Source organism: Triturus cristatus, chromosome 3_1 (assembly GCF_964204655.1).
Source record: "Triturus cristatus chromosome 3_1, aTriCri1.1, whole genome shotgun sequence".
Classification (NCBI taxonomy): Eukaryota; Metazoa; Chordata; class Amphibia; order Caudata; family Salamandridae; genus Triturus; species Triturus cristatus.
The window spans coordinates 638,849,077-638,874,836 of NC_140583.1; the positions used below are offsets into that span (position 1 = coordinate 638,849,077).

The following is a 25,760-nucleotide window of genomic DNA, read 5'->3' on the forward strand; positions in this document are numbered from 1 at the left end:
GCTCCTCCGGGGCTGCTGGTCCGGGCTGCTGCTGCTACGAAGAGCTCAGGCTGCCACAGGGCACACGCACACAGCGTCGCTGAGACTCACTTGAGCTTTTTCGTGCAGGATCACAGGGCACTCCTCACGAAGGTCTCGGGGTGCACAAAGCACAGGCACACAGCGTTGCTGAGACTCACTTGAACTCTGGGTACATGATAACAAGGCAATCCTCACGAAGGTCTCAGGCTGCACAAAGCACACGCACACAGCGTCGCTGAGACTCTCCTGGAAACCTTTGTGTTCCTGAGTTCCCGCAACAGGGAGCCAGCTCACCTTGGGCCCTTGGGGAGAAGTTACTTCAGGACACAGCACAGCAAAGTCCTTTCAAGCAGGAGGACGCATCACACAGCAAAGTCACTTTAGCCTCTCTTTGATTAAAACAGCAAACTGCAGGCCAGCCCCAGAACACACAGCAAGGGTCAGTCCTTTCCTTCAGTCTCTTCAGTTGTTTCTTCCTTGGCAAAGGTTCCTTTTGTCCACGAAGTAGCTTCAGTCTTGTTCAGTCTTGGTCAATCCATTTCTCCAAAGTTCGGGGGCTTCAGCTCTCATCGTTATACCCCTAAATGTCTCTGAAGTCTTTGTGTTCGGGGGGAGGGGGGCACTGACCCCTGTTCAAACCAGTTCTGGGTGCCTCCCTGCCAGTGACACCTTCTGCCTTTGATTAGTGGGGGTCTGGATTCTCAATCACTCAGCAGGAGAATGGACAATTGTTTTATGGCAGCAACCCAGGCCTCTTCACCTCTAGGGGTTACTCCTCACCCTACACTCCAGATGCAGGTCAGCCTGTTGCTGTCTCACCTCCACCCCTGGGTTAAGACATTCCCCAGATCCTATCGCTTTCAAATCCAGACACTCAATCCACAACCAGGCAGAGACACACAGAAATGTTAGAGCACAAAAACCAAGCCACTTCTAAAAGAGTGGCTTCTAAACACACAATGCAAAAACTACCTTCATAAAAAGATGTGTTTTTACATTGTGAGTTCAGGCACACTAAACTTCACCTTTCCATCTTAAGCCTTTGGGAAGATAGGCTGGAATACATATTACACAGCCTCCCCATTTTATCCTATGGGCAAGATGGCCTTTCAACAGTGAAAAACGAAATGGAGATTATTTCACTGTCAGGACATGGTACACACCGTTGTACATGTCCTACCTTTCACATGCACTGCACCCTGCCCAGGGGGTACCCTGGATCTACCATAGGGTTGTCTGATGTGCATAGAAAGGGACGGGTAAGGTCTGGAAAGTGGGTGCATTTGTCAGAACAACATGGCAGTTTAACTAACTGCACGCAGGCCCTGCAGAGGCAGGCCTGAGTTCTTTCTTTTAAGGCTACTTGTGTGGGTGGCACAATTAGTGCTGCAGGCCCACTAGTGGCATTTGCACTACCAGCCCTGGCGCACACAGTGCACTGTACTAGGGTCTTTACTAGTAAGGCAAACATACCAATCATGGACAACCAATTAACATTATACTTTATACAGGAAGCACTTGCACTTTGACACGGATCAGCAGTGGCAAAGTGACCAGTTGGCAAAACCATGTCAGAAAAAAGGTCTAAGGGCAAAGCAAAAAGTTTAGGTAACTTTAGCCAAAAACGGCCAAGTCCTACAGGCATGATGTGTGTCTGCTGGTGGAGTACTACTTCAGGGAAATGTCTTTTAATGTGCTGTAGTAAAACCCTGTGTTTAATTTTGTCTCCCAAGCCATTGACATTCCAGGAAAGCAGTTTAATGGTTGACGCTGCTACTGAGTTGACCATGGGATCATGTGAGTATGGGGAAGTGTGTGTAGCTGTCCAGTGGCGGCATAGAGTGGGCGTCGGAGAGAGTGTCTACACAAGGGGAGTGTATTGTGCTTCTGAGTCAGTGGACAATAAAAGTGCCGACATAATAAAAACCTAACAAAACCAAATCCTCCCCCTGACCCCCCCCCCCCCCCCCCACTCTTCCTCCCTGTATGGCAGACCTGGAACTGCCCGCCCTGAACTTTGCAGAGCGCCTGTCGCCCCAATACAACAAATTTAACTATAAGTGGCTGAGGCTGATGCCCATGTGCTATCTATCCGCCCCCTGTAAATAAATGGAAGAAGTATTACCAATGCTTGCAAGGTCAGGTAGAGTCTTGTGGCTGCCCAATATGATCGCCTTGTTTGGTGGGAGACCACAAAGTCAATAGGAACGATGTGTTCATACCGGCGGACCTACCTAGACAGTTCATAGATAGCCCTCAGCTGATTCGGGGTAGTCGTTACCATCCCTGTTGGCGGGGTGATGATCCAACATGGGAGCTCTCAAGGTACCTGCCCCTGCAGGGAGTTGCATCTCTCCTGTCAGCTGCCATCTATGTCCTGTGAGTGCGGGTTTGTTGCCGCTGCTTCCTAGTGTGCGTCCAATTCTTCGATCCACCAACTGTCCTCCAACCCAGTCCCATGTATCTTCAGGGGTTGTAAAGTACCAGGTTTTGCCATCAACCACCACTCGTAGTTCAGCAGAAGAGATCATTGAGTTTTTTATCTCGCGTTCTCCCAGGCCCCTCTTGGTTTTGATAATGCTGCAGCGCATTTTTGGGACTTGGAGTGTGATGTCCAGAAAAATTATGATGGTGGTATTCTCGTAGGTTAATGGCGGGGGGCTGTAGGCTGTCTGGAGTATTACATCTCGATAGTTGAAAATGTGGGCTATTATTGGGCGAGGTGGGTACACGATGGGCACGCTCCACAGATGAGTACTTGAAAAGCCCATGTGGCTGCAGCATTTTTAGAATGAGGTCTTACACAAACCTGTCTATCGCTGGCCCTTCTGAGCATTCGGGGACTCCAATTATGAAATGTCACTACGCCGCAAGCTTCCTTCATAGTCTTCTAGCCTAGCCTCCAGAGTTTTGGTAGTGGTGCGTATTTGACAGATTCTGTATTTTAGGGCGTTTGTGCCCACCTTGAGGTCAGTAGTTGAGTCCGCCACCTCCTTCATTTGCAGGCCCATGCTGTGGAGGTCCGCTCTCAATAGCGTAACCTCCGTCGTTACCGAAGTCAATTCTAGCTTCCAAGGATGTCCGTACACCCTGAATCGCTGCCATGATGTTGTGGAACATAAGTGATTCACTCTGTGGGGACATCTGGTCTGTAAAGGCGCACATGTCCTGGGTCCCCCCTTCCCCCCCCCCCCCCCCCCCCACTGCAGCCACCTCCTTGGGGAGAGCATACTTATCACGTTTAGTTTGAGTGCTCTGCGCCCCTGTTGCTCATGTCAATGTCCTCGAACTGAACTATATAGCGTTTAACCGCTGCTGTCACGATTGTAGGTGGAAAGGAGAAGAACGGGCCTCCGCAGTACTCCCTGCCACCTACCTGTGGGCACTTGAGATGTGCCACGTGGCCTGCCGGGTTTCCTGCCGCTTGCCTCACAACCCTCTTAGTTCCTCTATGCAGCGGTTGCAAACAATAAACAGGAAGGCTTCACAATGGTTATCAAGGTCTCCCCTTTAGGCGCTATATCAATGTCACACCACCCAGGGGAGCTGGCTAGACACAGTGGCAAATACTTTCAGTAACTCCAGAGTCTTGCAGCCATGCGCTCAGGCAGTTCCCCTTGAATGCTTTTCAAAGGTGAGGCCTGGCCCAGCGGTCCCAACGAGGGGCTACGATTCCAAACCTTATAACCTCTCTTGTCTTCCCAGCAATGTCTCAGCAGAGTCTCAGGGCCAAGTCAACGCCTCACCGTTGCTCAATTAGGATGTGGTGGGCCAAGTGTTACAGTACTTCGGTGGCCCAGCGAAGCATATCGCGCCTGGAGTACGTAGTGGGCCCCCTCGCCCAATATTTCATAGCTAAACTTACTGTCTCTCAGGTTTCGCTGTCAATGGGCGACAGCGCGACCGCTGCAGACCAGCACTTTTCGCTGCTCACTGCGCATGGCTCCGATGCATGTCAAAGGCCACTGTACCAGCCACAGGGTCTCTCACCGCCTATATCCATTATGGCACCCCACTAGGGGTCTACGCTAAAAACTCCTCCGGTACCGCCTGACACAGTCCCTTCAATTTGTCTGCTGCAACTGCGCTACTTTCCTCTGGAGCGCTCCGCCTGGATTGCTACTGTGCCGCTTTGTTACTCCCACTTTATTTGGCACAGGCTCCAGGAGGGCTCGGGGCATTACTGATGGGAGCCAGCCAGCTCCGCAGTCTTACCCCGCTCTCACACCAGCAGTCGCGGTCGTTCTTTTACATTAGATCGGGGCTTCACCTCGTTGTGCAGGCCGTATCGCGACCTCCGCTTCCTGACTGTCCCAGAATGAAAATAATCGGTGCATTGTTATCCTTTTGACATACAAATGGCAGATCTGAGGTCTCTGCGCCACTGGGAACGGATGTTGTGGCGGATATAGGGGATTGTGCCGATTGCTGGCAGGAGCTGCTCTAGAAAGCGGCTATCTTGTTTGGCGGTTGCCCACGCCCCTCAGGTTTGTGATCTTTGAAGACTGGAAGTTACACCAAAGCACATCCGTGTTTTGTAACTGAACATTGTGTTTTTGGTTTGAAAGTCTGCCTCACCCAAAGTCAACAAATGTATGTTGATGTATGGCTTCAAAAATTGTAAGAGTTGAAATACAAAGAATTGACAAGAAGATATATGGAAGTCATTATAGAGGCAAGGCAACTAGCAGCATATAGGTGTTGCACAGTCAAATTACTTAATTTTGTCCTTTCATTAAAAGGTAACGGTTAGGAACAAAATTTAACAAATGAGGGCAGCAAATTTAAATACCCAATGAGCAACTAGATTTCAGGTTAGCTATGCATCATTGACAATATATTTGTCAGCAATGGTGGCATGCATGAGGGGCACTAAACACTGCTAGAGGGAGCAAAGATGGTGTATCCCCTGTAATCTGCAATGTAGGCACTACATTCCTTTGATAGTTAGATGGGGTGTAATGTGCTACTTTTAGGAAACTAAGACAGTGACAAACATGGATCAGTTTTTTGTTATACATGCTCCACAAGTACAATTTATTACTAGTTCCCAAGGCAACAATAGCAAGATCAGTTGTACAAACAATCCATCTATGTTACTCTATGGCAGATAAGAACCTAGAATCTATACCTTAAGCACATCCCAAAGGAAAAAAGTAGCATTGTTAGCTTATCTGGCCAATGTTTCGACCAAAGACCTATATGGCAGTTGTAGGAGAGTAGGATCTGCTTCACATGTATACCCCACTTTTTGCTGGTGTTTCACTGTTTTTCGACTTTAGTCTGGCTGGGACCCTGCTATTCAGGTCCCCAGCCTAGCTGCTTCCTCTCTAAAATGATTCCATGTACTTTAGGTACATTACAGATTGGATCTGACGTGCTCTTATAAGTCCCTAGTATATGGTATACTATGTACCCAAATCATAGGTACCCCAGAGGCCTACCAGGGCTGAAGCATGTATTATGCCACCCCTGGAAAGCCACCCAAAATGACACCACAGGTCTGCTACTGCAGCCTGGGTAAGGTGGTGCATGCACCCCTTACTGAGATATAGGTTCACTATATCTCCCCATATACTGAACATACAAACCTATCCGTCGCCCCTATGGCAGGCCTTATCAATCCTGAAGGCAGGGTGCTTGGTTATATGTGAGGGGGTGCCCAGGCATGAGCTGAGCCTTCGGAATCTCTTCTCCGGGGCTGTCAGTAGTGCAGCCTGACCATATACTCTTAAGTGCATTATAACCCAACGGTAAATGCTAACTTTGGACTGGCTGCACGAAACATATCATGTTTGGTGTCAAACACCTTTGAATCACACCCCCACACCAGTAAATGGTGTGGGAGTATGATCCCACCCGTCTAGAGGGAGAGACATGGCAGCACTGGTATACCCGGTAGAAACTTAATAGAGCCCTGGCATCACAAAATGGATGCTGCAGCCACAGACACGGGTCTGGCCTCCTGCTGCTGACCGAAACTCCAGCAGGGGAGGCCTTGACAATAGGTTTCCTGTCCCAGGGAGGTGTAACCACATCCCAGACAGGCTTATGTGTATTGGGGGTGGGTGGGAGCACTCTCTGAGTGCTTTGAAGTCCTGCACTGGGGCACATTTGGTGTCGCTGTGCATAGTCCAGCTCAAACCAGTTCAGGGGCTTCCAGCCCCTGCTCTGGCGCGGAACTGGACAAAGGAAATTGGTGTAGCCACCCCCCTTTCCAAACCCTCCCGTAGGTGGGCCCCCAGAGCTAGTCCAACCCCTTCCTTGGGCATAAGTAAGGAGCCTCTGTAACCAGAACTTTAGATTACCCCGGACGAAACTCTGAAGCCAAATCCTGGACCTTCGACGCTCTGCTAAAGACCAGAGGACTGAAGATATCTCCCTTGGGGTCAAGGAGTGACTCCCCTGCTTGGCAGGCACCAACGAAGCAATTTGCCGGTCTGCATTATTGAAGCTCCCGCCGCACTCCGAAGTATTTGCAGCCCAGGAAGAGGATTTCCAGACATCTCAGAGGCCGACCCGAGTCCCCAGCAAAGCTGAGACCCACTGACCTCGTGAGTTGCGTGGAACCGGAACTCCTGGTCACCGTGCATTTCTGCAAGTGCATTGACTTCTCGACTTCTCCTGAAGTCGTGCTTGGGCTAACTTATAGCCCCCACTTCGAGCACTGAATTCACCGAAGATTGTCGGCCTGGTCATTCCGAGTGACCCGTGGGCCTCCATTTTGTGTTTCCTCTCGAGGTCCCTTCGCGATCCCTGGTCCGTTGACTGGTGGGTCCCTGAGGGGGTAACTTTGAATTTCCTTGGGCTTCCCTGGTTGCTCCAGACGTGCCCCGACTCCCTACTAAGTGGCGAGTCCCACAGACCTTGCTGGTCTGCACCAAAGAATCTTTCTCGTTTCTGCGCGGGTTGCTGTTGCCAAGGCTTGGTGAGTCCAATCTGGACCCCGACATCGCAGCACTCGACATCCTTCGTGGGACAGCTCGAATCCAGCTCCTGGTCGTCCTCGGCGCCTCCTGGTCCTCGTGGGTGAAGAGTCTAGCTTCACCTTCTTCACCTGAAATCACCCGACATCGGTGGACATCTGCTCATCGCCTTCCTGGTCACTGGCTAGTGACCTAGACTCTGTCTCCCCTGCTTTCAGGTTCTTCTCATCTTCGATCTAGGCTTGGATCTCTTCGGACACTTCGCATCTCCACGGCGGCTGCACTTCTCCGCCAGCTCCCATTGAAATAGACGACGCAACCCGACACCAAAAGACACCTATGCACCCGGCTTCCCTGGGTGAGGTAACGCGAGTACTCCGGTGCTCCCGTGGGTGCTAACCCTAGAACTTTTAAGTCCAAAAACGTTTGGTCCTGACTCATTTCTAAGTGTCTCTAATCTTAAAAAATGTAACTGCGTCTTTCCCCATAGAAGCTAACGGGAGCTCGTGTCAGTGTTCACACACTGCACACGGCCCCCGTGGATCCCCTGTGTCACTACCTTGGGTGGTTCCTTGGGGTCTAAGCGATGCTCTAGGACTTGTCTAGTTAAGTCGTGGTTCTTATACCTCTATTTTAGTATATGGTTTGGCTCGCCCTTGGGGCCTGATGTGTATTTGTGCTATTTTACTGTGATTATTGAAGTGTAACTTATGTGTTTTGACCTCTAGTCTCAAAACGAGACTAGGAGGGTGTGTTTAGTGATAAATACATATATTGGTAAATATATGGTAAAACAAGCTGCTTTACATTCCTTCAAGACTTAGCCTGACGGCTGATCTCCATAGCTACCACGAGGATAGCTTTCAATAAAGGTTGTCTTTACCTATAACCAATAAGTGGTTGTTTGGACTGATACAAGGTGCCCACTATAACCAGTGGACAGCATATATCAGGCCAACTTCTCACAGCAGTTACTTGATCATCAGTGCATACATTTTCGAAACACTGCAGTATTCACATAGAGTCGAGAAGCTCATATGGGTCATTTGGTGCTAAAACATTTGTTTGGTGCTAGCTTCATTTTACACCCTGCTTCAAAACTAGTCAGTACTGCTGTATAACCTGCGTATTGCGAGTCTAGAATAAGTTCAGGCTGCAAAAGAAACTAGTTGCTGACCTTTAACAATATGCTTGCAGTTTTGAAATACTTGAAACTATTCTAGTTTCACACATGACTGTTCACCTCCTGGTAAATGAGTGGAAGGTGGTGCCAAAGGACAATTTCTTTTTATCATTTATTGAATTTGTATTCTTTATTTTCAATGTTAGTCAATACTTTTCATGATCCAACAATACCCATTTTCGATACCCAGTTGAATAAAATTATAAACATAGCATTATGGTGCCGATCTGCCTATAAGCAATGTAATAAAATAGACCAAGAAGACTACCCTGATGTAGCCAATAATTTCAGAGGCATAAAAAACCCTTTCAATCAAGAAATATTAATATTATTGAGATTCTGTAGTATAGAAAGTTCTTAGTTGTGCAAGTCCCGATCATGTAGATTCTGGGTTTCCACTCTATAACATTCATCATCCGCAGTGTCTTTTATTTCGTCATGCTCCTCACACATGCATACAAGGCACTGCACAAAATAGGAACAACATACCACCAATCCACCAGACACCTGCGCTCACCCGGTCTCCCTCCTGTGCACAACCCTGTAGCCACAAAAGCAGAACTGGAGGTTTAGCATTCGCCTAGATGGCACCAAAAACCTGGAAGGACCTCCCTCTTCACATCAGGGCCTCCTCCTTGCTCCCTGAATTCCCCAAACAAGCTGAAGGCATGGCTCTTTAAGTAATTCCCCGAGGCTGACTTATTCACATCCCCCTTAGACTCACACCTGTACGCCTGCTCCAGCACCTGTATACCCGACCAGGTGATAAGCTGCGCTATACAAATCTACATAATATAACAGAGCCACCCATGACTCAAGGGTTAATGCGCTTCCTAGTCTGTTCCTAATCCCTCAGCAGCCCCATCAGCATGATAATCAGGTGCTTTTTGCTTCCTCTGCTCCTTATGTCAACACATTTCCAGTGGCACTGAGGCAGCACAACAAGTAGGACTTACTATGGCCAATTTGTTTCCACGCTCAACTTTCCAGTCAGAATCAGATCAGGTGCGATCATGCACACTAAACGTCTTATTACTTGCTAGTACCAAGCCACTGTTACCTTGTCCTTTCTTTGAGGGTAAAGCATAAATAACCTTTGATTCCCCAAATAGATACCAAGTAACTGGTGCTTCCCTCTTTGTGTCGGGATGGAGCTTTGAGGTTGTCCCCTCTATCACTTCCTGGGGCATACACTCACACTTCTCGCTCTCTATCATTCACTCTCTCTGCCTTTTACTCTCTCACTTTATAAATGTTAGGGGTAAACCTATACCTACCAACCTTTATCCAAGACTTATCTCATTTGTTTTTGAGTGGGTTTCTGCCAAGGTGCTGTTCGACTGTTGATTTCTTTTGTAAATGTGACAGTTTGTGGACTGTAGTAAACTACATTACAAGCTGGATGGATGCTTATAATCGACAAACAACATTGTAAATCCTCCAGAGAAATCTTCAGGAAATAAGCACCATTTCAACAAAGAGTTAAGAAATTCGTTACTTCCCACAGCCATGCTTCAGTTTTCCAGGAGGTTAACAAAAGAACATGGCAAATGGTTAGTTTCTTGGCTTGTGGGTGCCGTATTTTGACCATCAAACATTTTGAAGGAGAAACTATTTGACATCCATTTGATCGATATAGTGTGATAACATATGTTGTAGCCAGTTGAGTGGTAAACATTTTAGGCCAGATAATGCATTGAGAAAATCGTGCTCTGTGGTTTCTCAATAACTAACCATTGCCAGACTGTGGTAACAAGGTTTTGTCCTTTGCTTTTTATAGAAAAAATAGCCCCACACTAGAAGCCCTAGTAAATAAGTGGAAATAACTATTTCACTCGTCTGAGCATATTATTCTGTGTAATGGACGTGAGGGCTTCGTTCTATGCGATAAGGCAAATAAATGTACTTTTGGGATTATTTTTCATTAAAGATAAATTGTGCAAGCGCTAAAAATCTATATGAAAGTTTCTTTTGCCCAAGTTACTAAGTAAAACCATCTCATCAGAAGTCGTTTAGGTAGGAAAGTTGAAGGAAGCAAACGAAAACCCTAAAAAACATAAATGTCTCCATGCTTCCAAATCTAGGCATTTACTAAAACCCGTGCTATGGACACAATCGGACACCTCTGCTTTGCAACACATTTTATCCCCTTCATTGTAACTTTAGCATTATACAGTGTAAGTATTTCTCTTGTGTGTCTGACCATTTGACTTCATTAGCTTGTGTATTTGTCAGAAGTATACCTGAATTTGCTGAGGCCAGCCTTGATCTGACTCATTACATTTGAAAGCCTACCATAGTCTTGCTGTACTGAAGGGTAACAATAAGTGGCGGCCAGAGACTGATGCCTGCACTTCCCGTAGACTTTAGAATTCAGCTTCCATCCACCCAACGATTCCGGCATTGCCTGTTACCGCGCTTGGCACCGATCGCCACGGACACCATGGCTGACTTCACTCCACGCAGCCCACCTGATCTCTTCCTTGATAGCCCACAACCCATTTGGGTTGCTCAGTGGCCCGGTACTACGACCACTCCGCCTTTCCATCGCTGACCCGCTCCGATCTACAGTTAGCACCTGTTAATCGGCAACCCGGTCCTGATGATGATCCTGACTCGATAGGATCGAAACGCCGTCGACCAACTTTCAGCGCAATTTGCGACGCATCTGTCTCTATGGTTCACCAAAATATTTTGAATAATAGAATTCAAATACCTCAAAACCTTTAAAGCTGAATCATAACTCTGTATATATTCTTCTTCACAATTGTCACCCCACGCCTTTCGCTGTTTTTCACCACGTGTCACTTGCGCCGTCACTTTTCATGTCACGAGCACAACGTGCACCTATTGTTTTTGGGTTGCCTTCGCAATTTATGTCCACAGTGCTGATATAACTATATTGTGTAAATTGATATAACCAAATATAAGATGCCATGAGCACTTCCAAAACCAAATAACATGAGTCTCCCTTCTTCCTCCGTGTAATGCTTTGTACATACATATAGAATTGCCTTTTCCTTCAGTAATATCAGTTGAGACATTGTTGCTAATTTTCACGTACTGAAGGGTAAGCCATTGTCTGTCTACAATTAGTTTTAACATATAAAAGAGGATGGAGTTCTTAGGATGACTAACAGACAACAAGGCCCTTTTCCACTGGAGTACTGTGAAACCAAGTGCAACCCGCAGATCTAACCTGTTTTGGTGCGTTCTGCTGCCACCTGGATTTGTTGCTAAGAGGTGTGTGTGGCAGGCTGTTGGCCACAGGGCTATCAACTACAGCTGTCACTTCATGTATCCTAGATTCCAAGTATTACAAAGCTTCTGCCAGTTAGTACCCTCTCACTCCAACTTACTTAATCATCAGAGCCAACAGCCAAGGCGAAAGGTAGGTCATGAAGCATATTTACAGCTGGATTTAAACACGAACACGGGAACCCCCTTTTCCTGAAATGTTTTTTTTCTAAAATGAAAAGCCGTCAGTAGAAAAAAGAATAAATTGCGGATTTTTTTTTTTTTAATTACAAGGAAGATAGAATCTCTACATGGTTCAAAACAATCTAAGCCACAGCATTTTAAACTGACTTAATATCTTGTTGCAACCCTTATTAAATGCTTTTTGGTGTGTTTCAATTTCGCAGTACAGATTATGCTTTTCATCTTCATGTCTACAATGAAAATAAAATAGCAAGACACCAAGGATTCAAGCAGTTTATTGGAAGGGTGAAGATGAGACCATGTATTATAAGGAATAAAATACCCCATGCCATAAATACATTATAAGGATACTGCAAGTTCTCTCAGAGTTATATGACCTTATAAAAGATTTCGGCCATCTGCCTCGTTTCTCTATATGGACACAGAACTCCTTGGTAACTTGCAGTATGCTTATAATCAGGGCTCATAGAATTATGTGGCAGGCGAGAACCAAATTATGCAGCAAGAAAAGGCCAATTATGTGGTGTAATGCAGCGCATTTTGTATTAGTATTAGTTTATTATTTCGTCTTTTTCACACATCCTAACACTGCCTGGGTAAAGGCTTCACCCTATTAGTACCAGTTTAATACTTAAAGCAATAAATGACATAAAGGAAACCTGTCAACATCTGTGAAAGGCCTTCCACTTTGTGACAATGTGTCAGAGTTTTTAGTAACTTTTGAGCCATTTGTGCTAGAAACAATTTTAAAAAAAATCTGCAGATAATGCAGGATCTGATGGATTTTGTGTCAAATACAGCAAATCCATAATATGTGGAAAACTCAGTGGCCGCAAAAACACATAATCTACTTAATGCCATAAAAAGGGGTTACCTTCAGTTATAAGTGACAAGGAAATAGTTATTACATCTTGATGCAACTGATCTACATCTTGAGATAATGTCAGACCAGAAAAAATGGTGAGGTAATCACATGATAGTAGAGGATATGGAAGTACAGGTGGTGTTTTTTTATGATCTGATGATGCACGTTTTCTTGATTTCAAAGTGACTTGAAAGTTAATTCTTGTTGGTTAAATTGTTATTTTTATTTGTAATCCAAAAGTCAAACTACTTATGGGCTTTCCACCTCTGTCCTCACCCTCCTTCAAATGGTGCTCTCCGTAATTTACCTTGCTTTGCCTCTTCCTTCTTCTGTTTCTTCTACCAGATGTTTTACACCTTCTGTTGGACAGGACTCCATTGCTTTGTAGCTAGGTTCACTCTACACTTGTCCCCAAACATTTACATACTTGTATCAACTCTTCTTTAGTGGGCAATGTACTGTGAACTTGTCATTGCAGAGGGAGTTTCTCAAGAGTTTTTGCTCTACATAGTTCACACTGTGCCTATCTATGAAGATTATTGTAATGCAGAGCTTGTTATTTTTAATTTCAGGAGTACAATTAGAAGCGCAGAGTAATGGAGTAAATATGCCTTCTGATGAATTTGACATGCACTTGTCCTCTAAAGGCATTGAGCCTTTTCCAGGACATTTGAGTGTGAAAGTGAACTCCCCGCCATCTTCTCAATCCAGTCCTTCACTGAGTGAGGAGCTGCGACTACGAATCGAAAGAAACAAGCAACTAGCTCTGGAAAGGAGAATGGCAAAGATTCAGAAAAGCAGCCAGACGCAAGGTAGCAGTTATTTTTCATTTCTGCTTATAGTTATGCTGAAACATTTTTATTACCACTTACACCTGGGGTAGATCCTACTTTCTGTACAATTTTGTTGTGCCTATTTCAGTTAAAAAATCGAATGTACCATGACAGTTTGAAAACTGTTCTGTCTTCACTCCTTGCCTCCAGGTACCGTCCACCTTTGCAGTTTCCCCGTATAGTGCACTTTTATATTTTTAATAGCAGTTCTCGAAATCTGCTGAAGTGAAAAGTTCTGATGGATACTGTTTCTAAACGCAGATTTCTCACTTTTGAAATATATCCAGGCATCCGACTGGATCCAGAAGATTGGAAAGCATTATTCCTGTGCACCAGTAGGTAGCATCATGCGTTACCGCGCCGACTTCATTCCGCCCTGGAAGTGATGAATGGAACTGCATATCAGCACCACCCATGCACACAAACGTCAGTTCCTTTTCTCCCCCACACTTTTGTAAGTGAGTCCAAATTTTGACTAATTATTTCTCCAAAATTCAAGTTTACAGTGTGCAAGGGCACTATAACCTCTCCTAGAACTCTGGGGTGTAGGCCTTTTTAGAGACGGTCACAAACAGGTGTCTGTGACAGATCTCCAGGAGGTCTGTCTCTAGTGTCCGGGTTTTGCAGATGGCTCCAAGCCCTGTTCCTGCGATGAGTATGCCCTCATGAACCCAAATGCAATCTGGGACCATGAAGCGAAGCTGTAATTCTCCAGTATTGGGGTATCTTTCATAGATTCACATGCCTGATTCATTCCTCGTCGTCAGAGTGGGAGCCCCACGGTACATAAAAATTGCAATATATATGCATATAGAAACCATATCATGGGTAACCTAGAACCAGGAAGTAAAGTAGCCAGAAATCAAAAGGAAAAAATCCTCCACTTTCATGACTCGTCCAAGTCATTATATATGGTCCAAACTGCAGCCAATCAGGCGACAACACCACCCAGAATGTTCTCCTCAGAGGCTCAGGCTCTCAGACTTTCTACCGCATGTCGTGTGTAGGGAGTCTCCCTGAGCTCTGCTCAGTTCTTCTAATTTTTTCTTTGGAAATTTTCCTGTGAGGATGTCTTCTTCAAAGAAATCTCACTTTCGTTCTTGTGAATCTTGTGGGAAGCTCCAGCTGTTTTCAGAAGATCTCCACAAGAAATGCATTTACTACTTGTATACTGACCACCAGGTGAGAGACTGCAAGATCTGCAGAACTTTCCCACAAAAGACTCTGAGGGACAGAGAGGGGCGTCTACTTCTGTGACTACAGAAGATTAAAGATCAGGACAATCCCTTATCTGAAGTTGGGAGTGTTGCCTCAGTCCAGACTGCGTCCTCCAGAAAGAGGAGTGCTGACACAGATTTATCTTCTCCTGGGGCTAAGGGGTCGAAGCAACAGCATACCTCTAAGAGTGCTGAGTTGCCTTCTACTTCAAAAAAGGCTCTTCCACCTTCTAAGAGTAAAACTATGCCTTCTACGTCCCCGAGAAAGATTGCGAAGTCTCAATCTTCAAAGCAGGTTTCTGACAAGGATTTACCTCAGAAACGGGGTTCCTCGTCGACGAGCTCGACGATGACGCCTTCGTCGACGAAGCCTTCCATCGCCGCTACGTCGACGGCAACTGCAACTTTCTCGTCACCGAAGCCACAGATGATGTCGTCGTCGGTGTCTTCGCCGTCGACGCTGGTATCTGTCGCCGTCAGACCAGTTCCGTCGACGAAAGAGTTTAAATCTACCGTCGACGCTCCGACGACGAAGATTAAAAGAGTGTAGTCGTCAACTGCCTCGTCGACTAAGTCCGTCTCGTCGTCGAAGTCCATTTCGTCGACGATGACTCTATCGACGCCCGCCTCGCCTTGTCGACGACTACTTCGTCGACGGTTGCCTCGTCGGCGTTACCACTATCTTCAGGTTTGGTCTTCGTCTACGCCTGCTGTATCTTCTACACCGTCTACGACACCTTTTATGCAATTGCCTCCGTCGACAGCGACGTCTTCTTTACTACAAAGACGTGGATCTTCATTGGAGGTGCTCTCTCCAATTACAATCTTTCCTGCTAAGGTTCCTCTTAGGTTACCTGAACAACTACTGGATTCTGAAGGGGATGATGAAGAGTCAGATGAGTGAGATAGGTTTTGTACCGCCAGGAGCCCTTCAGAACTCCTCATTAAGTACCAAGATGTGGATCAAGATGACGAATTTTGTCCGGAGACGGTTCCAGATCCAGTTCCTACGGCCCAAATGCCTTTGGCTCTGTTAAACAATCTGCAGTACATGTTGGACGATTACTATCGCCGTTTCCCTCCATCTGAATCGGCTTCTTTTATACCGCCCACACCTGTGCCTCAATCTTTGTCAGCTTTGAGGTCACCCAGGCCACATTCTCCTGTACCTTCGCATCACTCTCAGGATGCTCACACCTCTGATGACGATAGAGAGGAAGGAGAATTGGATGACAGATCACTCCTCACGGAATGGGATGATTACCAAATTCAAACCCCGTCGCCTTCAACTCCTGCTCCTGTCGATTCTCCTCCTGTTGACATTGGAGGTTTTCACCTTCTTATGGAGAGGGCTACACAGCGTTTTCTACTTCCTATGGAAACAAAGAAGGATGATTGTTTCCTTTATGATTTTAAAGATCAACCAAGAAAGCAAGTACAGTCTATTCCCATTATTGATTTCATTTGGCAAGAAGGATTAAAAGTTATGAAGGCTCCGGCTTCTGTTCCTGCGGTCCTGCCCCGCCTTGATAAAAAATACAAGGCGCCGGACAATTCGCCTGCATGCTTGATAGGCCAACCAAAGGCAGATTCAGTTATCGCCCAAGCAGCTCAACGACAAGCGCGGAATCCCTCCTCTCCGCTGTCCGCTCCTCTGGATCAGGATGGTAGATATCTGGACGCTATTGGGAAGAAGGTGTCCACTATGACAGCGATGACAGTTCGTGCAGCTAACTCACTAGCTATCTTAGGACGGTATGATAGGCAAATGTGATCGGATATTTCTCCCTACATCGACATGTTGCCTGAGCCCTCCAAGTCAGAGGCGCTTAAGATCCTGCAGGAAGGGGAAAGAATCTCGGCTGAGATTGATTCATCGGTGGATGTTGCATCTACAGGTTTTCGACAACTGGCAGGTGCCGCAGTCCTGCGGAGGCAGGGCTGGTTAAAATCAACATCATTTCGCCAGGAGGTTCAGGCTAAAATAATTGATATGCCTTTTGATGGGGAGTCTCTTTTTGGGCAGCATGTTGACGAGGCCCTACAGGCCATTAAAAAGGATACCGAGACAGCAAGATCTCTCGGAGCGCTTCAGTTTCGTAAACCGTCCTTTCGGGGTGCAAGAGGCCGCGGATCCTTTTCTAATCGAGGAGCATATAATCAGCAAAGACACTATCAGTCCTATCAAAGTAACCAACGTTACTCTTTCCAGCGCCAACAATCGGTCAGACAGCAACCATCTGCCTCCTACTCGCAAAATATAAGGAAGTCTACCTACCACGGACGTGATACGTCCAAAAAGCAGTGATAACTGCCACCTGCTCTACCGCTTGCCCCATTACAAGTTGGAGGAAGAATATCCCGTTACTACTCAAACTGGTCGAAGATAACAACAGACAAATGGGTCTTGGACATTGTAGCCAGAGGCCACGTTCTAGAATTTGTAAAAACTTCCTCCGAATTCCCCTCCCAAAGGACCACCTCCAGCTCACCTCTCAGAGCCTTTTGCCCAAATAAATTTGATGCTGCGAAAAGGAGCGATCGAATTAGTCTCTCGATTGCAAAGAGGAACCAGCTTTTATTTCAGATTTTTTTCTGAAAAGAAGAAATCGGGAGAATGGCGTCCCATTCTAGATATTCGCTCCCTCAACAAATATCTCAAAAAATTATCCTTCTGGATGCTAACTCTGCAAGAGATCCTTCAACTTCTCACTGCAGGGAGTCATGTGACCACCCACGACCTCCTAGAAGTTTATTTTCATGTACCAATTCTACCCAGACACAGAAAGTTCTTGAGGTTCAGAGTGGCTGGCAGGGACTTTCAGTTCAAAGTCCTTTCCTTTCGGACTACGTTCCGCACCCCGGGTCTTTACCAAGGTCTTAGCACCGGTGGCTGCACACCTTCAGCTGGAGGGAATTCAATTTTTTCCTTATTTGGACGACTGCCGTATCAAGGCGAATTCTTTCAACATCACAAACGTCCATACACAGAGATGTCTATCTCTTTTCCAATCTCTGGGCCTCTCCATCAATTTCGACAAGTCTCACCTCGTCCCATCACAAAACAGAATGTTCTTGGGAGCCACCATAGACGCTTTGCGAACATTTCATTTGCTTTTTGTCTCAAACAAAAGGCAAATGAAACTTTGCAAACTGGCCCTGCTACTGAGATCAAAAGAGTGCGTTTCAGTCTGGCAGTTCAAGTCACTACTGGGGATGCTTTCATCCTGCATTCCTCTGGTCCCCAACTGCCGTCTCAGAATGAGACCTCTGCAAGAGGAACTCAACAAACAGTGGCTACAAGTTTCAGGATCCTTCGACGATCTCATCCACATTACTCCTCAAATAAGAGACGCTCTTTATTATTATTATTATTATTATTATTATTATTTTTCTTTATATGGCGCACGAATCATCCCCAAGGGGATCTCTAGGCGCCTGGGCATCAGGCTTCTACAGCTAAATGTGTCAGTTGAATAGCCAGGTTTTTACCTTTGCTTTGCTCTACGATGGTGGACTTACAAGAAAAATGTAGCAGCAGGCTGCTCATTCCTAATAGAAGCTCCAAGCTTCATCATCACCACGGACGCATCCCTAGAAGATGGGAAGCACACCTGCAAGGACTGACGGTAAGCGGAAGATGGAATGCTCAGCAACGAACTTGGCATATCAACCTCTTGGATTTGCTGGCGATCTTCCTAGCTCTAAAATCTTTTCGCACCATCATTCTCGGAGCATCAGTGTTGATCCGGACGGACAACACAACAAGTATGCTCTACTTGAACAAACAAGGAGGGACAAGATCCGCACTATTGTCTCAGCAAGCCCAGGAGATTTGGGATTGGGCGATCAAACATCGGATAAGTCTGCCAGCAATCCATGTCCCGGGAGTTTCCAACGTTCTCGCGGATTCCCTCAGCCGATCGACAACTTCCAATCACGAGTGGGAGCTCCATCAACCAGCCTTGAATCGTATTTTTCAGGAGTGGGGTCAACCCGATCTGGATTTGTTCGCAACCAGTCTGAACCGCAAATGCCCATTCTTCGCAAGTTGGCTTCCCCACAAGGGATAGTGTTGGAATGCTTTTTTGATGAACTGGTCGCGGATTTATGCCTACGCTTTTCCACCGATAACGTTGGTTCCCAGGGTTCTCCGGAAAATGAAGAAGGAGCCATGTCGCCTAATACTCATAGCTCCCAGGTGGCCTCGCCAGTTCTGGTTCACCGAACTCCTCCTTCTCTCCGAATGTGATCCCATTCAGTTGCGACCAAAACTGAACCTTCTATACATTCAGAACAATCAGATCTGCCACCCGGATCCTGCATCCCTGCACTTAGCGACCTGGCGCCTGAGCCATTTGAATTTGCTCACTTAGATATTCCTTCGGACTGTAGAGAAGTCTTGGCCATGGCTAGAGCGCCCTCCACAATCAAGACATACAGGCTTAAATGGAAACTATTTTGCCTTTGGTGCCATGACGCCAACGTTCATACAATTCATGCAAAGCCGGAACAAATTTTGCCTTTCTTCTTGCATTTGGCAAGATCAGGCCTTTCGCATTCTACCCTTAACGTATTTTTAGCGGCTATCTCCAGATTCCAGCAGGATGGTTCCAACTCTCTGGACTCTTCTAGGATCATTCAGCAGTTCTTCAAGGGATTGTTTCGCATGTTTCCTCCCATTCGCCGTCCACCTCCATCCTGGCATCTGAACGTTGTGCTCTCACAACTCATGCGCCATCCTTTTGAACCTATTCATAAGGCAGATTTAAAATTTCTCTCATAGAAAGTCTCTCTACTATTAGCCGTCACATCTGATAGGCGTGTCAGTGACATTCAAGCCTTCACTATAAAACCGCCTTACCTTCAATTCACCAGAGATTCGGTAGTGCTACGCACTAACCCCACTTTTATGCCTAAAGTACCTTCAGACTTCCATCTCAACGAACCGATCATTTTAAAAACTTTCTTTCCTAATCCTCAATCACCTGCGGAAAGGGCTTTACATACTCTTGATGTCAAGAGGTGTTTCAAATTCTATTTACAGAGGACATCTTCAATACGGAAATCTGATTGGCTATTTATAGCTTATGGAAGGATGCGTACAGGATACCCAATATCCAAACAGTCCATTGCTCGTTGGATTTCTGCTGCAATTTGTTTCTGTCATCAGCATGCAGGCAGACCTTTACAGACAACTCTGAGAGCACATTCTACTAGAGTAATCTCTTCCTCTACCGTTCTCTTTGCTGGTGTGCCTGTTCATCAAATCTGCAGAGCTGCTACATGGTCCAGCAGGCACACCTTTACCAAGCACAACTGTTTGGGAGCTGCCAGCGATGCCGACACGTCTGTGGGACAGGCGGTTCTCCGTAATCTTTTTAAGTAAGGTGAGCCTCTGTTCTTCCCTCCTCCTCTTGCTATTTTCTGACATACAGATATTCTATGATTGTTGATAGATATATATACATCTATGAAAGATACCCCAATACTAGAGAAGAACAAAAGTTACTTACCTGTAATCTGTGGTTCTCCAGTATTGGTATCTTTCATAGATTCACATGCAACCTGCCCACCTCCCCTCAGAGGCTCTTCTCTGCTCTGTTCACTATGGAGCACACTTGTGCTAGAAAATCTGAGAGCCTGAGCATCTGTGGAGAACATTCTGGGTGGTGCTGTCGCCTGATTGGCTGTGGTTTGGACCATATATAATGACTTGGACGAGTCATGAAAGTGGAGGATTTTTTCCTTTTGATTTCTGGTTACTTTATTTCCTGGTTCTAAGTTACCCATGATATAGTTTCTATATGCATAAATATTGCTATTTTTATATACCGTGGGGCTCCCACTCCGACGTCAGGGAATAATTCAGGAATGTGAATCTATGAAAGATACCAATACTGGAGAACCACAGATTACAGGTAAGTAACTTTTGTTCGTCCGTGAACACCGAAAGAAGTCTCAGAAGTACTGCTTCCACTCGAAATCAAGGGTGAGGACCTGTTCCTGTGACAGGTTGTCACAAGGTCACCCTTTCTGGTAAATCAAAGCGGAATCACAAAAACATCAAGCTGGATTTGTCCCAGTGCCACCACTCTGAACCTGAGAAGTTGCAATGACATTGGGGTGCCCATGGTTTCACTCTCAATCTCCCGCCAAAGACTTGATTCTGCAACTGATCTCAGTGCACCCCAAGTTTCCTGGTCTGTCAACGATATCACAACAATTAAAAGCCTTTATGGAGGGCAAATTGTGAATTTTAAGCACATTTTTCAGCTCCCTTTGGCGCTCCTCTGGACACCAAGGATCAACAGAGGCCTCCAATCTGCCCTTGGTGTCATCTGTGCATCCAGAACCCCCATCATGTTCCACTCCAGAGCCAACTGCCTGATCTGGCACGAAGATCCATACCAGTCCCTGCGACATCAATGTTGGCACGGACGAAGCTGTCAACAGAAAATGACTTTATTCCGATCGTCTTCTCTAATACATCTCCTCCTTGACCGAGGTCACATCTCAACACTATACTGACCCCCATCAGGCCTCCGTTCTTTCTGATTCCGACAGAAGCGTGCCTCTATCTACTAGTTGTACTACAGTACTCCAACAACTTTTCGGTTCGGACTTTTACTAGAGCCAACCGTCCTTTGGTGTTGATGAGGGACAGTATTTTCCCCAACATCATGAGGATGTCAATTTATACAGGGGCGGCTCCTATGCAATTGCAGAGGAGCATCACCTCACTGCCTGGCTCAGTGCTAGTAAATGAAAAATAAAACAATGTCATTGTTTTATTTTTCATTTACTGGCTCTGAGCCAGTTTGCGTGGGCGGGGAATGGGGAGGGGGGAGTGCTATGTGCACTTCTTAAGTGCGCATATGTGTTTGGCCGGCTGTCTCGGGTTGCCCAAAACACACATGCACTCTTTGGTTTCTCCATCCCGGCTTCAATGAGCAGCCAGGCTAGGGAAAAACCCACAGACTCCCTGGTCTGAGCAGGGTGTCTTTCCCGCCTGCTCAGACCACTCCGCGCACTGCTCTCACATGAGAGCAGCCCAGGGATTGCAGCACCCCCACCTCTTTAGTGAGCCGGCTGCTACTGAATTTATATCTGGATTTACAGGGTGACAGTGGTTGGACACTAGGTTGTGTTTTGTTCTTCCCCCGGACTACCCTCGGAAGAGAGTACCTCCTTTACTTTGATGATGAGACGCATGGCCAAGGTTTTAGACTTGTATTTGCCTACTATGGAAGTCCAAACCAATGTTCTCAAAAAGGTTTTACCACCCGGAAGACCTTCATTGGAGCCTTTACTCCCATTTAATAAGGCCTGGACTAAAATGTTTATTCCTGGCCTCCGACAAACAGGCAAGTTGCCACATTTCACCAGCCTGTCCCAGGTGACACAGATTTTTTTGACAAAGCAACCTATACGAAAAAAGTTTGCTGGTTAAAATTTCCACCAGTAAAGTAAACTCCAGTTTGTTCCCCCACGACTTCTCCTGACAGAAAGTCAAAGCCCATTAAGACCTTTGGAAAGCAAATGTTTTCTTTGGCCATCCTAGCGTTCCGGTTAGTCAGTGCCATCGGTTTGCTTGGGTAATATTGCCATGCTTTATAGGACACGATTGGTGGGATGTTGCATGCAATTCCTTGAGGAATTTTGGACCAGTCTCAAACCAACCATCTAGGATGGTTGGGATGCCACTAAGTACATTATCAGCTATGGACTGGACACTAGTGGCTGCTTGGGCAGAGCAGTTGGACCTAACGTTGTGCTTTGATGGTATGCTTGGATGCGATCCACATGTTTTCCTGGAGATCTGCAAGCCTCCTTAATTGACATGACATTTGTGGTTCTCGCTTATTTGGCGAGAAGACCAATTCAGTGTTGGAATGCTTTTTATAAAATGTTATTCCATTGTACCAAACAAGGATGGAGGCCTTCATTTCATTTTAGATCTTTGCCCTCTGAATGCCTTCATGCAGAAGGACAATTTCAAGATGCTCACACTGGCCCAGGTTCTGCCTGTCCTGGAACCAGGTGACTGAATAGTGGCTTTGACCCTGCAAGATGCTTGCTTTCATGTACCCGTCATGCAGTCCCACAGACACTACTTTCCATTCAAGATGGGTCTGAAACATTTTCAATTTGCCATACTCCCCTTCAGCCTCAGTGGTGCCCTTCAAGTGTTCACGAAAGCAGTCACAGCATATCTTTTGAGGTCTAGAATACCAGTTTTCCCCTAACTCAATGACTGGCTGTTGAAGATCTACTCCCCACAGGCAGTCATGCACCTCCTCCAGACACAGGTGAACCTCCTGACATTGTTTGGGTTCATGATCAGTGTGCTGAAGTCGCCCCTAGTTCCTTCACAGAGGCTCCCCTTCATTTGAGCCATCCTAAATACGGTGAAATTTATGGCCTTCTGTCCACCACAATGAGATCAGGACATTTGGGCTATGTTCCTGATATTTCAGCCCCTGTCCTAGTCTTGGTGAGAGTGGTTCCGAGCCTTCTGTGCCTCTTGGCATCCTGGTAGTTGAATTTGGGCCCAGCATCAGTGGAACCTATGTGATTCTATCTAGGTTCCTAAAGAGACGGAAAAAGACATGCAGTGGTGGCTCAACCGCAGTTGGACTGGCGGCAAACTCCCTCTCCCTTCCCCACCCAGAACTGACTGTGGTGACTTGGGAGAGATGGAGATCAGAGGACTCTGACCCATCTCCACATGAACTTGTTTGGAGTTGCGGGATGTTTGTCTGGCGCTGAAGGCCTTCCTACCGTCTATCAAAGGGAGGCTGGTTCAGGTCCTCTCCGACAACACCACTCCCATATGGTACTGCAGCAAGTGTGGCAAAGTTGGGTCCTGTGCCAGGAGGCGCTTCATCTCAAGAGTTGGTTGGAGCTACAGGGCATTTCCATGGTCATAAACTACCTGCTGGATCTTTGAACGCCAGGGCGGACGAGCTCAGGTCACGGTGACTGGCATATCACTGATGTGGCACACGCATCTTCTGGCAATGGGGAGAACCCTGGTTAGACCTTTTAGCCACCACAGAAAAGGCACAATGTCAAATCATTTGTGCACTGGATTTTCCACTAAGGCGCTCACTCAGAGACGTATTCCAGATAGAGTGGAACACGGGACTCCTGGACATTTTTCCACTGCTACCTCTCCTACAACCGGGTTCTAAGGAAGATCAGGAATGACCGAGCTCAAGTTTTCCTAGTGGCTCCAGGTGGGCAAGTAGAGTGTAGTACCCGGAACCTCTGGGCATGAGCATCTATCTTCCAGTCAGGAAGGCCTCTTGTCGCAGCAGCTAGACAAGGTTCTGTACCCACACCTGCACAATCTGGCCCTTCGTGCGTGGAGATTGAGCGGTGACAGTTATCGGCATTCAATCTTCCCGTTATTGTGGTGCCATCCTGGCTGCCAGGTGTCTCTCTTCAAAGACGGTTTACACCTGGCACTGGGACACATTTGTAGTCTGGTGGGGTACCTGCAATACGATCCTTTGAAGGCCAAACTGTCATGTCATGTTGCTTGTTTTAACTGTAGCCTAGCAGGAACTTGCAGATTTTTGAAATTTTTGTCCCATATATTTCCCCCAAAACCCATTGTGATGTCACTGTGGAATCTTAATGTGGTTCTCACTTTCCTAATGTGCACACCAATTGATCCTACGCACAGCTGTCCTTTGCGTCTCCTGACTTTGAAGACTGTGCCTGGTCACGGTGACCATGGATCGTCGCATTAACAAACTCCAAGCTCTCTCTACATAGCCAACTATAAATACCAACTTTTTTCAAAAGTGGTACTGTGGACCAAGGTGGCCATTTTGCCTAAAGTTGTTACAACCTTTCATGTTGGATAATCTATAACTCGCCCATCCATCCTTGCCTTGCCTCACACCTCAAAAAAGGAAGAGAGCTTTGAGTTTCTACATCAGTTGCACCAAAGATGTCTGGTGGATGATCATCTCTTTGTGGGGTTCTCTGTGGCAAAGAAAGAAAAGGCAGCGCAGGAAAGGACTTTGTCAGAGTGGATAGTTCTCTGCATCAAGATTTGCTTGTCACACTGGCCAAGAAGCAGCCCTCTGGCAGGTCTGCCAGCAATTAAATTTTGCTCACTGCAATACTTTTTGAACAGAGCCATTCCACACATCTGTCCCCTTGGCGGACTGTGGAAGGTGTGCGGGGGAGGGAGTGGGTGCTGCTTTGTATCTTTTTTGAAGAAGAATATGCACTTAGAAGTATCCCGCAGAAGAACAAGTTACTTACCTTGAGTAATGCTTTATTCGAGGCATGTTTGCTGTAGATACACACGCTTTGCATAATCCTGCCATCTAGTGTTGCGTCCGGATGTTTGCAAGTGGTTTTTCTTCGAGGAAGTCTTTTTTTGCCAGTCACGAGGTAAGGTGACTCCTCCTTTCGGTGATAATGTGCATGGGCATCAACTCCATTGTGAGATTGTTTTCTTTCTGCCATCAGGTTCAGACGTGTATTGCAGTGCTCGGATTTGAAACAGTCAGTCAGGATCCCTTTGATGCGCAATTCACTTACCCTCGTCCGTATTATGTTTTGATCACTTTTTCCACCTTCTGCGTGTCGAAAAAATTCAGAAAACTTTAATTATCCAATTGGGAACTCTAACCACGGCATTCGGGCCTAGCTTGTTTTCCTCTATCTACTTCCACTCTAGGATCCATCATCGAGTCTTCTGCCGAAGGAAGGGACGCCATTTCAATTCTGTCCTCGGTGCCATTCCAAATACCCATTCACTGACCTTTATAAGGTCTGTAGCCTCTGTCTCTCCCCAGAGCATAAAGAGGAAGACTGTGACACTTGTCGGTCGTTCCAATACAAAACAACTCTGCAGGACCGTCTGGCTCGACGAAGAGACATGCAGTGACAGAGCATCAATTGACACCCATGATATCTTCGCAGGAGATATCGAGCAAGAAGAGATGGAAGCATCAGCAGCGGAAGAGGAGGAAGCCTTCTCCTTCCAGGACTCCGATTCTGAGTTGGAGATCGACTCCCACAACGTTCCAGCTGGACAGGGTGCCCTGAGTAACAAAGCCCCTTTTCCCAAACCTGTTCCAACCAAACAAAAGGCTATTGGGCTGCCACCAGGCCATGGTAGGCAATGAGGCTCTGATTCCAGTGCCCCACTTTCCGGTTCAGCACCGAAACGGCAACTCAAACCTTCCGGCTTGGGTTTGAGCCGAGATGATACCCCTTTGATTCTGAAACTTGCGGCCTCCAAAG

General features: G+C 46.5%; 1 protein-coding gene across 4 annotated transcripts in view; it reads left to right on the forward strand.

The window, feature by feature from the left end:
* The window catches only part of TIPIN (TIMELESS interacting protein), a 233,147-nt gene that overhangs the window by 194,415 nt on the left and 12,972 nt on the right, over nucleotides 1–25,760 (forward strand). For 2 of the 4 annotated variants that reach the window (XM_085644621.1, XM_085644623.1), the window contains one exon: nucleotides 13,009–13,251. In XM_085644621.1, the coding sequence (XP_085500747.1) occupies nucleotides 13,009–13,251 (243 nt within the window). The remainder of the gene's footprint in view (nucleotides 1–13,008; nucleotides 13,252–25,760) is intronic. The other 2 variants (XM_085644622.1, XM_085644624.1) reach the window with 1 other exon arrangement.